The 13,077-nt window shown below is 40.1% G+C and overlaps 1 protein-coding gene across 11 annotated transcripts in view; it reads right to left on the bottom strand.

Annotated features, from left to right (window-relative positions):
• Nucleotides 1-13,077, bottom strand: part of FYN (FYN proto-oncogene, Src family tyrosine kinase) — a 235,043-nt gene that overhangs the window by 15,155 nt on the left and 206,811 nt on the right. The window contains exon 13 of one of the 11 annotated variants that reach the window (XM_023727688.1): nucleotides 577-8,955. The exons of the other annotated variants lie outside the window; for them this stretch is intronic. Within the exon in view, the coding sequence (XP_023583456.1) occupies nucleotides 8,951-8,955 (5 nt within the window). The 3' untranslated portion in view covers nucleotides 577-8,950. Of the gene's footprint in view, nucleotides 1-576; nucleotides 8,956-13,077 lie in introns of those variants that run through there. 11 annotated transcript variants of the gene reach the window in all.

Genomic DNA, 13,077 nt, shown 5'->3' on the forward strand with positions numbered 1-13,077 from the left:
CGGAAGCAAGTTTAGAGAAGAGAACAGAACGAGCTGAAATAAGAACTGGTCTGGGATTAGAAGACGTGGGTTCTAGGCCTGGCTCGTGATATTAGGCAAGCCAATTTAATTTTAATTTTTCCATCAAAGGGTTGGACTTCAAAGTCCCTTAAAGTCCTGGCTTCTAGAACTTGATCTATGCCCATACTGAATGTTGTAGGTTTAGCTTGCTATGGGCCTAACCTGTGATTAAGGAAACTAATTTATATGTATTTTTCCTTTGCTTTGAAACAATACTCTATTTTAATAAATACACACAGGATTAAATCAATATGCTACCTGCACAAATTCCTTGGTAGAGCAAAACCATAATTTGGTCTTATCTCGGTGCACAAAAACCAAACCAAAATACTATGCTTCTCCCAGGGTGGAGACAATTTGATGCAGCCTGTGTGTTATGCTGAAATGGGACTATATTTCTCCAAGGCCTCCCACACCCACAGCAGAGAAATAATTTCGCCTCTGGCTACTTCCCTTCCTGTATTCTCTTTCTTCTCTCCACCCTCGCCCCCTATGGTGGCCATCTTTAATTCTGGAGTAGTTTGTTCTTCTGCACTGTTATGATCACTTCCTTACTCTGCTACCTTTCTCCTACCAGTCAGAGAGGGTACTATTTAATGTTTGGTGACTGTCTTATGATCTCTTAAGACTAAGGAGCGAGTTCCTGGCAAAGTCATATGTAGAGTCTTTTCTTTGCAATTTCTCTATTAAAACAATCCCCTCTCCAATCCAAGTGGAAGAGTAGGGTCCACCCTGCTCTCTGCAATGCAACATACAAGTACAGAGAATTAAAGCTGATTCAGCAGCCTGTGCTGTCACATACTAGACTCAGTAATTATAAACCAGTTCCAGATATTTCATTAACAAAGTAAAAGAAAAACACAAGAAATTTTTATTACTGATGTAAACACAGCTATGTTTAGAGTATGTTAATTCTACTCAGAAGCTTCAAAAAAAAAAATCATACAAAGGCTGACAAAATCAGAAATTTTCCTAGTATTTTCTATGAAAAGTCACTGTGCAAAAGTGGCAAACAAAAAATTTTTTAAATTAGCACAGCTTAATTACCAGAGGTATGATAAATTACAGCAATAAGATTTTTGTTTTAAATACAGTATATAACATCTTCAGCAAATCTACCCTAGCATTTTCTTGTAATATAATTTTACTCTTCATCTCTTATATGCCAATGTGAAATGAAATTAAAAAAAAAAAATCCTACTATTTCATTACGCGGTATCTCACATTAACATTGGAGCAGAAAAGTTATTCTAGAGTTTTCTTCTCCTTGTACGCACCGAGTTGTTTTTAATTAGCTCTTTTTTCTCCAGCATAATTATTTACATCTTTCCTTAAGTGCTGGATGATTCCATATAAGGCCTGGTATTCGCTGAATAGTCATTTTGTTTTTAAAGTTTCTTTCAAGGCATTCTTTTCACACTTCCTATCCTTGAGCATTCTGTTCACGCAGCGCTGGACTCTGAGCCCCTGGGATTAATGTGATAGATTTTCTTCAGTGTTGACAGCAGACTTTACTCTGGGCTGAAACTCAGCTCAAGTTCCCCTACTTCAAGGTGAATCAAAGGTATATTAAATTCATTCCTATTTAAACTACCTCTGAAGCCAAATGGTTTGTATATCTATGTCTATCTCTGAAGCAACCACAACATTTTTCTCTGCTGTGCAGACAAATCCAATAAATAAAACGACAAGCAAAAGGAGCCTTTCTTCCCTTCTCTGAATCATTTAACACTGGTGAAAATAAAACTAGTTAAAATTTGGATAAAGTCATTTTGGATTTTCTAAGGGATGACTTATCATTTCAGATTTAAAAAACAAAACCAAATATCAATGTTGTAGCCAGTTCCACCAGTTTGCTGAATTATTTTATAATCTACAACAAGAATTATATGAAAACCTTCAAAAAATAAGTTAAAACAAAGGCTGTACAATGTAATGGATCTCTGATAGGAAATAACTGTAGATATGTGCTTTGGCTTATTTACAGGAGCTTATTTAAATTTATTTTGTATTAGTTTTCTTTCTAAGACAATGTATCTACACCTAATGCATTTGAAAGAAAAAAATAAAAAGAATGCTGTTAGTCCAGTTTCTCTTTTTTTCTGTCTTAAAATAGCAGCTACTGTTGACAAAAGAAGCGTGCCTGAAGATAATTCATTTTTTCCTTTTCAAGGAAGACAAAAGGTTAAATCAAAGCAGAGATGAGCTGTTAATCATTAACTGAGATTTCATCTGAAAAGAACTAATCGATGCTCACTTTTCTCCTCATCTCATTGCCTCTCTTTCCCCTTGTCTTATATACCCACTTACTGGGTACAAATCTACTGGCCCTAAAAGGCAGCTCCAAATGGGGAAGTTAACTGGTGTTTTTTGGTGGGGGTCTTTGCAAATGGCTGTGCGAGTTGTACGCAGAAAAACCCATCTATGAGAATGGTGCCCTTAGTGATGCCCAGTGCACAATGTAGAGTCCCACTGGGGGTCCTGCTGGGGGCTGCAATGGGATCCCCTCTTGGGTGAAGTTAGGAAAGCTCAGGAACTTGGGAGGAAGGGTCTCCTGAGCTAAACATTGCCTTTCCGTTGAAAATAAAATCCTGCCCCCTCAGATTTTTTCACATATCTCATGGCAGGCATAAAGTGAGAATCAAAGCTGCCTCCTAAGTAGTATGGGAAAGTATGTAGAAGAAAGGAAAAAAATGTCAGAAGATCTATTAACACAATTAGGTTGGTATTTTTATGTAACTAGCTGATTGATTCTTTTTTGAAATTCTCTCCTTTGGGAGCAGGATTCAGATGCCAGCACAATTTTCTCTCCCCCGCTTTATGCTAGAGGAAATCTAGCAAGCAATGCAGGTGATGATGATGTGTGCCACTGACCTTAGAGAACACTGTCACACTCAAAATACTTACTCAATGTTTTGGTGAATTTTTTTAAAAAAGAAATTACCGTCACTATATGTTTCATTTCTTACTGAATTACTTTAACACTTTAGAATTCTTTGAAGCCAACACACACACACAAACTCAAAACAAGCTAGTTGCCATGGAGTTGATTACAACTCATGGAAACCCCATGTGTATCAGAGTAGAACTGTGCTCCAGTAGAACTGTTTTTCAATGGCTGATTCAGAAGTAGTCAGCAGGCCTTTCTTCCGATGTGCCTCTGGGTGGACTTAAACCTCCAACCTTTTATTTGGCACCTGAGCGTGTTAACTGTTTATACCACCCAGGGACTCCGAGGCCAATACATAAAGGCTGTAGTATGCACTTATATATGTATGTATGTATGTACTTGAAAGTGTCTTTTCCATTGAATGCTTTCCAGGTAGTATTTGCAGATTCTACCAGTCTTTCAGGGTAAATTCATCCTTGAAACCCTGTCTTGGTGTTGTCACTGGAACCACTGTATTGGTAAGAGTACCTTTGTAATTTAGTCATTTAACTCCCTAGAACAGCATATAAGACCAGTCAGCCTTAGGCTGAATTATTTTCTGTGATAAATATACCGGTGTTTTAAATACAAATTCCTTATATACATTTCAATCTTGTTTCTCTAAGTTCTGTTAGAAGAGATGTAAGACAACTGGTCACAAGTTTTGTGTAACAATAACCACTCCGTGGCTTCAATGACTATCTAGACTCCAATGACACCCACATTTGTATCACCAGATGGGACCTCTCTCCCAAGTTCCTGACCTGTACATCCAATTCCCTTCTCAACAGCTCCATTGGGAGTTCTCAAAAGGCCCCTCAAATACAATATCCAAAATTGATCTTCCCCACAATTCTGCTTCTTTTTCATTCTTTGACATCTTGGTCAATCACCAGTTGATAATGCCAGAATCCTGAGAATCATCCTATTCTGGATGATATGTCTAATTTTTCATCCCTGTGATTATAAACGGAGCTCAATAAATCTTTATTGAATGAATCTTTAGCCCCTCCTACTTTATCATTTCCTATATTAAGGCCATCATAAAATCTTGTCAATTTTATATCCTTGGATATGTCCAGTCCTCTTCATCTTCACTATCTTCACTCTTCCAGGATCACTGTCACCTACCTGGACTCCTACAATAGCCTACCAATTGGACCTACGTGTATAATCTGATCACTTTTCCAGCCTCATCTTGTTATCCTGATCCCCTAGCCTCTTCATTGTCTATCCAAGCTCCTACCTGCTTCAGGGCTACAGGACGAGCTGTTCCCTTTGCCAAAAATCTCTCACCTACCCTTACCCTAAGGCTAATTCCTACTCCTTCTTTGTCCTTTGCCTAAATGTTACTTGCATGGGGAACCTTTGCCTGACCACTAAGACTGGGGTAGGTTAACCAGTTCTATGCTGCCAGAGCATCTTGTTCTTCTTTGTTGCTGGTACTATTAAAGTGCAGTGAATATATTAGTTGTCTGAAGTGTGTCTCTCTTGATTGATGGTACCATCCTTGAGGGCAGAAGCTTGTCTTTCTTAATGACCACCATATCTCCAGTACTGAGCCCAGTGCCCAGAAGGCATGTGATAAAGAGGTGTTGAATGAATGAATGAACAAATAACTGAACAGCTGATTAGCCCTTCCAGCCTTCTCTTTTAGGCTGAATAACCATGATTCCTTATGGGCCTTATTATCAGCTCCCTGTTCTCTCTGAGGTTTCACCTTGTCCTTGGCAATCAGTGTCACTGTCTGTGACTATCTGGATGCCCTTTTAAGGTTCTAACATGCGTAACTACTATTTAAGAGCATCTGTTCACACATTAATGAAATTTGTAAACACCAAGAAAACCCTGAGTTTTTAGTGCCAAATGAAATGTGTTCAGACCCCTTTTGGGTCTGACTGAATCTAAGGTGGAGAGAGTCCCAAACTTTGTTCCATGAGGATTACAGGGCTGCAGCTGGGGAGGGAGGGTTATATAGGCAGAAACACAAGGTGGCAAGAAGCCTTGGGAGTACTCACAGCAAGAGGAAGTGGAAAACCTTTTTTCTCAGTACACAAGGATGAAATCAAGTGACTGGACACCAATCACTTCAACCTCATGAGGCCCTGATCTTTCTCATTTAAAATAAGATTAATAATCACCCATGCTTTAAGTAAGAGAAAGAAGAGGTTGCAGATTTATTTGGTTATCAGTTTGTCCACAAAAACAACAATGAAAAACCCCACCACTGCTGGGCTGGTTTTGTCCCCTCTCTTCTTATAAATGTTAATTGTGTATTTGATGTGTGTCAGACACTATACTCGGTGCTGGGGATACACAGGGATACCTCAGTGTTCCAGATTCTTCTCCTGCTCTCATGGAACTTGCATTTTAGTTTGGGAGAAAGATAAAATAAATGAATGACTATAATATATATGTTAGACAGTAGTAAGTGCTATGAAGAAAAATAAAATGGAGTACAAGGACAGATTTTGTGGGATTTTTAAGGACTTTGGTTTCTACCCTAAGAATGATGGGAAGCCTCTGGAGCCTGTGATCAGAAGAGCAATGACATCCCACCTCATTCTTTCTCCTTGTTGTTAAAGCACAGAAGATAATACACATCATTACCCTGAGAACAATCTGTGAGGAGATGATGAGGCCATGTGAAAAGCATGCTAACTTCTCAAAACTCTTTAATAGCATCATGACATCTCCAGGTCCATGGATGTGTATTAGCAATTACCAAGTGGGTAGATTATGTTTCTATTGTCACTTCTGTGATCTTGTTTATTTAACTAGTGGCTCTAGTCACATTGGGGCTATTTTAGCACATTTTCCACATTTGAATAACATCAATAATCTCAGGAACAAAGGAGTAAAATTTAGCATAATCCAATACTTTGTAAAGCTCAAACATTTCTATGAGAAATAAATGATCTTTTCTGAGTTTAATCTTCCCCAATATTCTTCCTTTCTTTCTAAGCACTTCTTCTGTCTCCACTGTAGCCTCTTCTTTATTCTCTCCCTCATTAACTACTAGCGTCTTTGAAGCCTCAGTGTTCCAGATTCTTGTCTCTCTGTTTTATTCCCTTGGGGAACACAACCTCTCTCATGACTAACCCTGCCTGCCAACTCTACATGACTGAGGCTGGATACACATTCAGACTCTATTTCTCATCTAAAGTCCATGGGGCAAAGTCTCCAGGGTATGCTACCTTTAACTCAAATGTAGCAACTTCCAACTTAAGTTTGCTTTGAGTAAGAGACTTTATAAAGGAGTTTCTTGGACTAGGTAGAAAATTTCACTGAATTACTGACTTACAAAATTCATTCTCACTTTAATATTCTAGGTACGAACGGAGTTCTTTTTTTACGATCCCATTTTTGAGAGTCAGATTACCATTCCACTAGATTTCAAGGTGAAAAACCTGAAAGCCATGTGGGTCTCCTCTCTTTAAATCCCAGATCTAATCCATCACCACTGCCTCTTATTCCCCTCTTTGACATGTATCTCAAGTTTGTCCTTTCTTGTTTATGCCCACCGCCACAGCCTGGGTCCTCATTACCTCTGTTCAATCCTCCTACCAGGGTGCCCTGCCTTCAGCTCACTACTCTTCCATGTAATCGCTTTAAACTTTACCTTTATAATATCCCTCCCTCCTTGATCATACAATGGATACCCTATTGCATTAGGCCCAAATCTCCTCCCTGGTTTTCAACTTTAGCTCTTGCCACCCCAAATACAGAGTTAATCCAGTCTAGTTTGCTTTCCTGTACCCTGCACCTGGCATGATCATGCTTATTTGAAATGTCTTTTCTCTTTCCATCTGCTTAGCTAAAGCCTACTTAGCTTAAGTCCCTGCTCTTTAATGAAGTCATCTTTAATCCCTCTAGCTCTCATTGATATCTCCAATGGCACCTACAACCAATGCTATTAGCAACAGTTTAATGCCTGATAACAGTAGCTACAACAGCTAAACATATATTGCGTTCTTGCTAAGTGTCAGGCATCATGCTAAGTGCTTTACACATATAAGGTGGGTACCAGTAATAGTCTTGTTTTACAGATGAGGTTAAATGATGTGTCAAAGGACATGTGTAAATGGTAGAATTAGGATTTGAATCTAGGGAGTCTACTCCAAAGCCCAAGTACTTAAATACTATACTATGCTGCCATGTCGATGTCCCTCCATGTCTCTCATAGTTCAACATGTGTTTTTATATATTTAAATATACTGTATTTTTTATAGTTCTAGGTTTACAGAAAATACGTGCTATTTTTTATCTCCACAGACAGAAATGAAAATCCTTTGAAGTTAGAGACCATGCTTTATACTACACTTATACCTTACCTAATGTGTTAATTAAACAGCAGCTGCTCAATAAATGCTTGTTGACTGACCATAAGGTCAATCCAGGCAGCAATCTATCTACCACCCTGGTGGCCAAAGAAATTTATTCTTGACAGATCCTCTCTTCCTTTATGCAGGTTTAATCAAACCAAATACAAAGGAAAGAGTGATAATACAGCAATGTAACAGACTAACGATCCCCCTCCCCTCAGAGTTATAGGAATAATATCATCCTTACCATATGCTAGGACATTTTTGGTTTTTAAGTGAAAACAGGATGATTGGGTAAACCTGTGAAGACAGGCTGGCCCACCCAACCCCCAGGTCACATTCCAGTTAATGAAGCCCTCCACCCCTAGTGACCAGGCAATCTGCTTCAAATGGAAACAGTTCTTACTTGATTCGGTTACCTCTTGTACTTGTGCATCTTCATGCATTAAGAGGAGGCAGTGGCATTTCAAACACTTAAGTGAAGGCTGTAGATACAATTGCTCCAAAAGCCACCTCCTGCAGTAAGTGTATGTACACAGGCTAGAAAATAAGGAGCTAACACTCTTCAGTGACAATGCAAAGAGGCCCAACTGGGGGCTGACCTGGGATCAAGCAGACATTGGGGGAAGGCAGAATAGTACAGTCATTTAAAAATGTGCTTCAGTGTCAGGAACACCTGGGTCTGAACCCTGGATTTGCTGGGTGACCTCCCTAAAAAACCTCCCTAAGTTTCAGTTTCCATATCTCCAAATCAGGGTTGATGATAACCTCTTAACGTTGTAGTGAGAATTATAACAAAGTGTTCTGCACAGTATCTGACACCTGGTAATAGCTAAATAAATGCCAGCTATTACTTTATTTGGATTAGTAATGCACTTAGATAGTGTACTCAACCTGAAGTCTAAATTCATTTTAATAAAGGAATGAGCTGCATTGGCAAATGCCATCAGGTTAGCCAAACTTCTCCAAACTTCAATCAATCACTGAGAATTTACTGAGTGTCCATTAAGTTCCCAGCACAGTGCTGGGCACTACTGGGAAAATTAAGCACAGGTCATCACCCCTACCCCAGAGAGTTTCCAGGCAGCTGAGAAGACAGAGCTTACATGCAAACATGACAAAGAGCTAAACCGTAGCAATGGCTTTAGGAGAAGAGGGCTCAGAGGAGAAACGAAAAACAGGACATGAATAGGGAATGGGGATGCTAGGGAAGAAGGGATCACGCTGAAATGATGCAGTGTGACCCACGGTTCTTCCTGGGGTGGGACTCAAGGCAGGGGCCAGGATAGGCTTGGGTGGGGCCTGGCTTGCATCATCTGCTCTTGGTAGAGCACTGGGCTGTCAAGCCTTTTGTTTCCAGTGACCAAGTCAATTCCATAGCTCTGTTTCAGAAAATGTCCTTTCTGGCTAAAAAACTGGGCCAAGGTAGAGAGGTGAATCCACTGCAGACTAAAAGAAGCAAAAAACAGAAGTCCTGCCCAATAGCATTTTCAAGGTGCAAAGGCATCAGCTTTAACAACAGATATTGTTCTTCTGAACCAAAGATCCATCTAGAGCCCTCTTTAATTATGAAGCCACAAACTCTGGAAATTATCACATCCAATATCAAATCATGTGCAGTATTTCAACTTTAAAGTCACCCTGGGGAATAAAAGAAAATAAATCGTGAACTATGCAAATAACAGGAAGCCAATTACATGGAGGAGGAGGTGACAGGCAAGACACAGGACAGGATATCCTATGAAAAAGGCAGAATCAAACCTGACCTGACCTGGAACTTTGTGGTTATTTAAACAAAACAATGATTTCAACCCCAATAAAACTTGGCAAAGCAAAACTAAGAATTTTACACTAGGCCAAAGGAATGACTTTTAAACTTCCCAAATGCTTCTGAAGTAACGTAACTTCGTGTTTTCCGGTTATTCCTGGTGACACATTCTGTTGAAATTTCCACTTTAAGTTCGTGAAGTTTCAGCACCACATTCATTAAATAAAAATAAATAAAAAGTAAATGGTAGAATGTATTGAGATTATACTTCATCTCAAATACGTAAGGATGGCCAGGGAGATCGAGAAGAAAGGGGATAGGGAGTAAGGAGAAGTGTGGTCCTACTGGGGATTTGGTGAACCAGTTAGGCCAGAGAAGATAAGAACCAGAAGTTGGGCCGGAACATACTGCAAAGGCACGGGGCCGACAAACTTGGCACAGATTCAAAGTCTAGTTGAGATGAAGTCATGGAGGAATATTCAGGCTGAGAGGGGTGAGCAAGTTCTGAGGGGAGCCCAAAACTGAGGACTAGACAGAGAAAAGGTGGAAAGTCTAGCAATGGGTATTGAAAATTTAACTCAGAACAACTAGAGGACAGAGGGGAGTAAACTTAGCCACCAGGGAGTATGGTGGGGACAAAATTGGTGTCTGGACACTGATCTTGTGGTACTGAAGTCAGGGAAGGATAAGCATAAAGATGAATTGTGGAAGGGCATTAGATCCTTACTTGAAGAGGAGAAAGCAGGCTGGAACATTTGTTCCAAGTATCTATGAAGAAGTCAGAAGGTAAGAGGAGGAATCTCTGGGCTGCTTGTCTTTTCTCATCATCTTCCTCCCAATGGTGGCCAACAAAATTCATGGCCAGTCAACCCAGGAACATTCCCGTTGCCAACACAAAAGAAAAAGGAAATTAACGAGCATCTCCTGAAATAGTGGGTATTTGGTCTCTACTCTTAGGAAGAAAGGAGCCCTGGTGGCACAAAGGTTAAGTGCTAGGCTGCTAAACAAAAGGTTCGTGGTTTGAACCCATCTGGCGGCTCTGCAGGTTAAAGACCTGGCTATCTGTTTCCATAAAGATGATAGCTTAGGAAACCCTATGGGGCAGTTCTACTCTATCACATGAGGTTGCTATGAGTCAGAGTCAACTTGACCCAATAACAACAACAATATACTCTTAGAAAGAAAATCTGAGAACCATCAATGGAACTTTCTCTGAAGTGAAGACTGTGTTGCGGGGCTTAAGTGGCTGTCTTGAGTAGAACTAAAGAAAGGAGGAACCCTGCTTGCTGTTCTAGACCACCAATGCTCTGTTTTGACTACCGTGTCTGTACTGAAGGTTCAGAGATTGGGAAGTGTGAGGCCTTCTACTTTGTTCTTTTTCAATAGTGCTTTGCTTATATGGGGTCTCTTACTTTCCACATAAAGTTGGTACATTAGTTATCTAGTGCTGCTATAGCAGGAATACCACAAGTGGATGGCTTTGAAAAACAGAAATTAATTTTCTCACAGTCTAGGAGGCTAGAAGTCCAAATTCAGGGTGCCAGGTTCAGGGGAAGGCTTTTTCATTCTGTCGGCTCTGGCGGAAAGTCCTTGTCCTCATATCTTCCCCTAGGAGTTTCTCAGAGCAGGGACCCCGGTCCAAGGATGTCCTCTGCTCCCAGTGCTTCTTTCTTGGTGGTATGAGGTCCCATCTCTCTGCTCGCTTCTTTCTCCTTTTTCCTCTTGTAAGATAAAAGGTGATGCAGGCCACACCTTAGGGAAACTCCCTTTATATCTGATCAGGGATATGACTTGAGTAAGGGTGTTGCATCCCACCCTAATCTTCTTTAATATAACCTAATTTTGCCTCATTAACCACAGGCAGAGATGAGTGAGGATTTACAACACAAAGGAAAATTACATCAAATCACAAAATGGAGAACCACCACACAATATTGGGAATCATGGCCTAGCCATGTTGACACATATTTTTGGGGGACACAACTCAATCCATGACAGTTGGTGATCAGCTTTTCCATCTCTTTAAAGAATGTTGATGGAACGTGGATCAGGATTGCATTACATCTATAGATCACTTTGGGTAGTATTGACATTTTCACAATGTTAAGTCTTCCTGTCTATGAGCATGACATGTTCTTTCATTTATGTCTCTTTTGGTTTCTTGCAGTAGTGTTTTGTAGTTTTCTTTGTATAAGTCTTTTACAACCCTAGTTAGGTTTATCCCTAAGTATTTTATCTTTTGGAGGCTAATGTAAATGGTATTGTTTTCCTAAGTTCCTTTTCAGAGTTCTCTTTGTTAGTGTAGAGAAATCCGACTGATATTGATGGGTTGATCTCGTACCCTGCCACTTTGCAGAATCCTATTAGTTCCAGTAGTTTTCTTGCAGAATATCCGGGATTTTCTATGTATAGGATCATGTCGTCTGCAAATAGGGATAATTTTATTTCTTCCTTACCAATCTGTATGCCTTTTATTTCCCCTTCTTGCTTTATTGCAAGTCTTCTGGTTAGGACTTCCAGTACAATATTGAATAAGAGTAGTGAGAAAGGGCATCCTTGTGATCCTTGTCTGGTTCCCATTCTGAAGGGGAATGCTTTCAGTCTCCCTGTTGAGAATAATGTTGGCTGTTGGTTTTGTATATATGCCCTTAATTATGCTGAGGAATTTCCCTTCTATCCCTATTTTGCTGAGACTTTTTATCAAAAATGTGTGTTGGATTTTATCAAATGCCTTTTCTACATCGACTGATATGATCATGTGGTTCTTTTCCTTTGTTTTATTTATGTGGTGGATTACATTGATTTTCTACTGTTGAACCATCCTTGCACACCTGGTATGAATCCCACTTGGTCTCCACCAATACTCTGAATAATTCCAACTATCCTTCCACCTTTCCAAGAGCCAAAAAGGAAGCAATATTGGAATAAAAATTCTGATCCAGTACCCCAATAAGATGGATACTATATCTGTGAATTTCCTATCTAGAACAAAACACAAGAAAACTGTGTGTAGAGCTCTTTAACCATCTATATGTTATTGCTCAGGGTGGTAAGAAGAACTCAGGCCTAAGTAATTAACTGATGTTTGGAATTTAGTTCAACACAGAAATTATTCGGAGAATCCAGCCACCCCCAGGAGGGGCAGTGGGCCTGGGTCAGTCTGACATCATGCCAACAGTGCGTTAGGCAATACAGGTAGCTCTGGGTTTGGCAATACAGCTTAGGAACAGTGGATGGGCTTGGATGGGAGTTCGGAAGACATCGAAGGAAGAGATGATAGAGAAGACAATTACCACTCTGGGTTTCTTTTTCAAAATGCACTCCCCACCCCAAATTTCAAGGTGGCACAGTGCTGGTACCTTTAGGGGGAGACCAGCATGCTGCTGCTATGCACCCTCCTGGGCTGGAAGAAAACAGGCTGCAAAACTTGGGGCAGTTTTCAGAGGCAATGTCTTTCTCTGGTTATCCAGATGATGAAAACTCAGGAGTTCCTTTTGCTAGCAAAGCAAGACAAGGAAGTCAAATGACATTTTTGATGTTTGATGGCAGTCTGCAGTTGCTATTTACACACTTTAAAATCACAGAACGCAGCCATCTGCTTCCTTCTTGATGATGACTAAGAAACACGGGATGCAAAGACCAAGGACTTGTTCTTGACCATTCATAAATAACCGCTGAACCGATCTGCCCAAAACGGCACAAAGGAGAAAGAAATACCCACACTGAATACAAAATGGGACTGACCAGGGCAGATAAAAAGGAAAGGTATTCAGAGAAATCGTGCTTGTCCTGACCTGTCCCATCTGTTTCCTCTGGGCAGCATCAGAGAATATGGAAGGGGAGGAAAATGGAAGAAATTCACCTACCTCCTTCTCACAAAATTTTTTTTTTTTTTATTTTAATCTTAAAAGAGACTTGGGCAGGAAAGGGTGATTTAAAGTCTCCTTTCTTTTCATTTTAATCTTTCGCTTTGAACATATCCCTTCTATGAGGGA

The sequence above is a fragment of the Trichechus manatus genome, unplaced genomic scaffold, assembly GCF_000243295.1.
Source record: "Trichechus manatus latirostris isolate Lorelei unplaced genomic scaffold, TriManLat1.0 scaffold00017, whole genome shotgun sequence".
NCBI classification, from domain to species: Eukaryota; Metazoa; Chordata; class Mammalia; order Sirenia; family Trichechidae; genus Trichechus; species Trichechus manatus.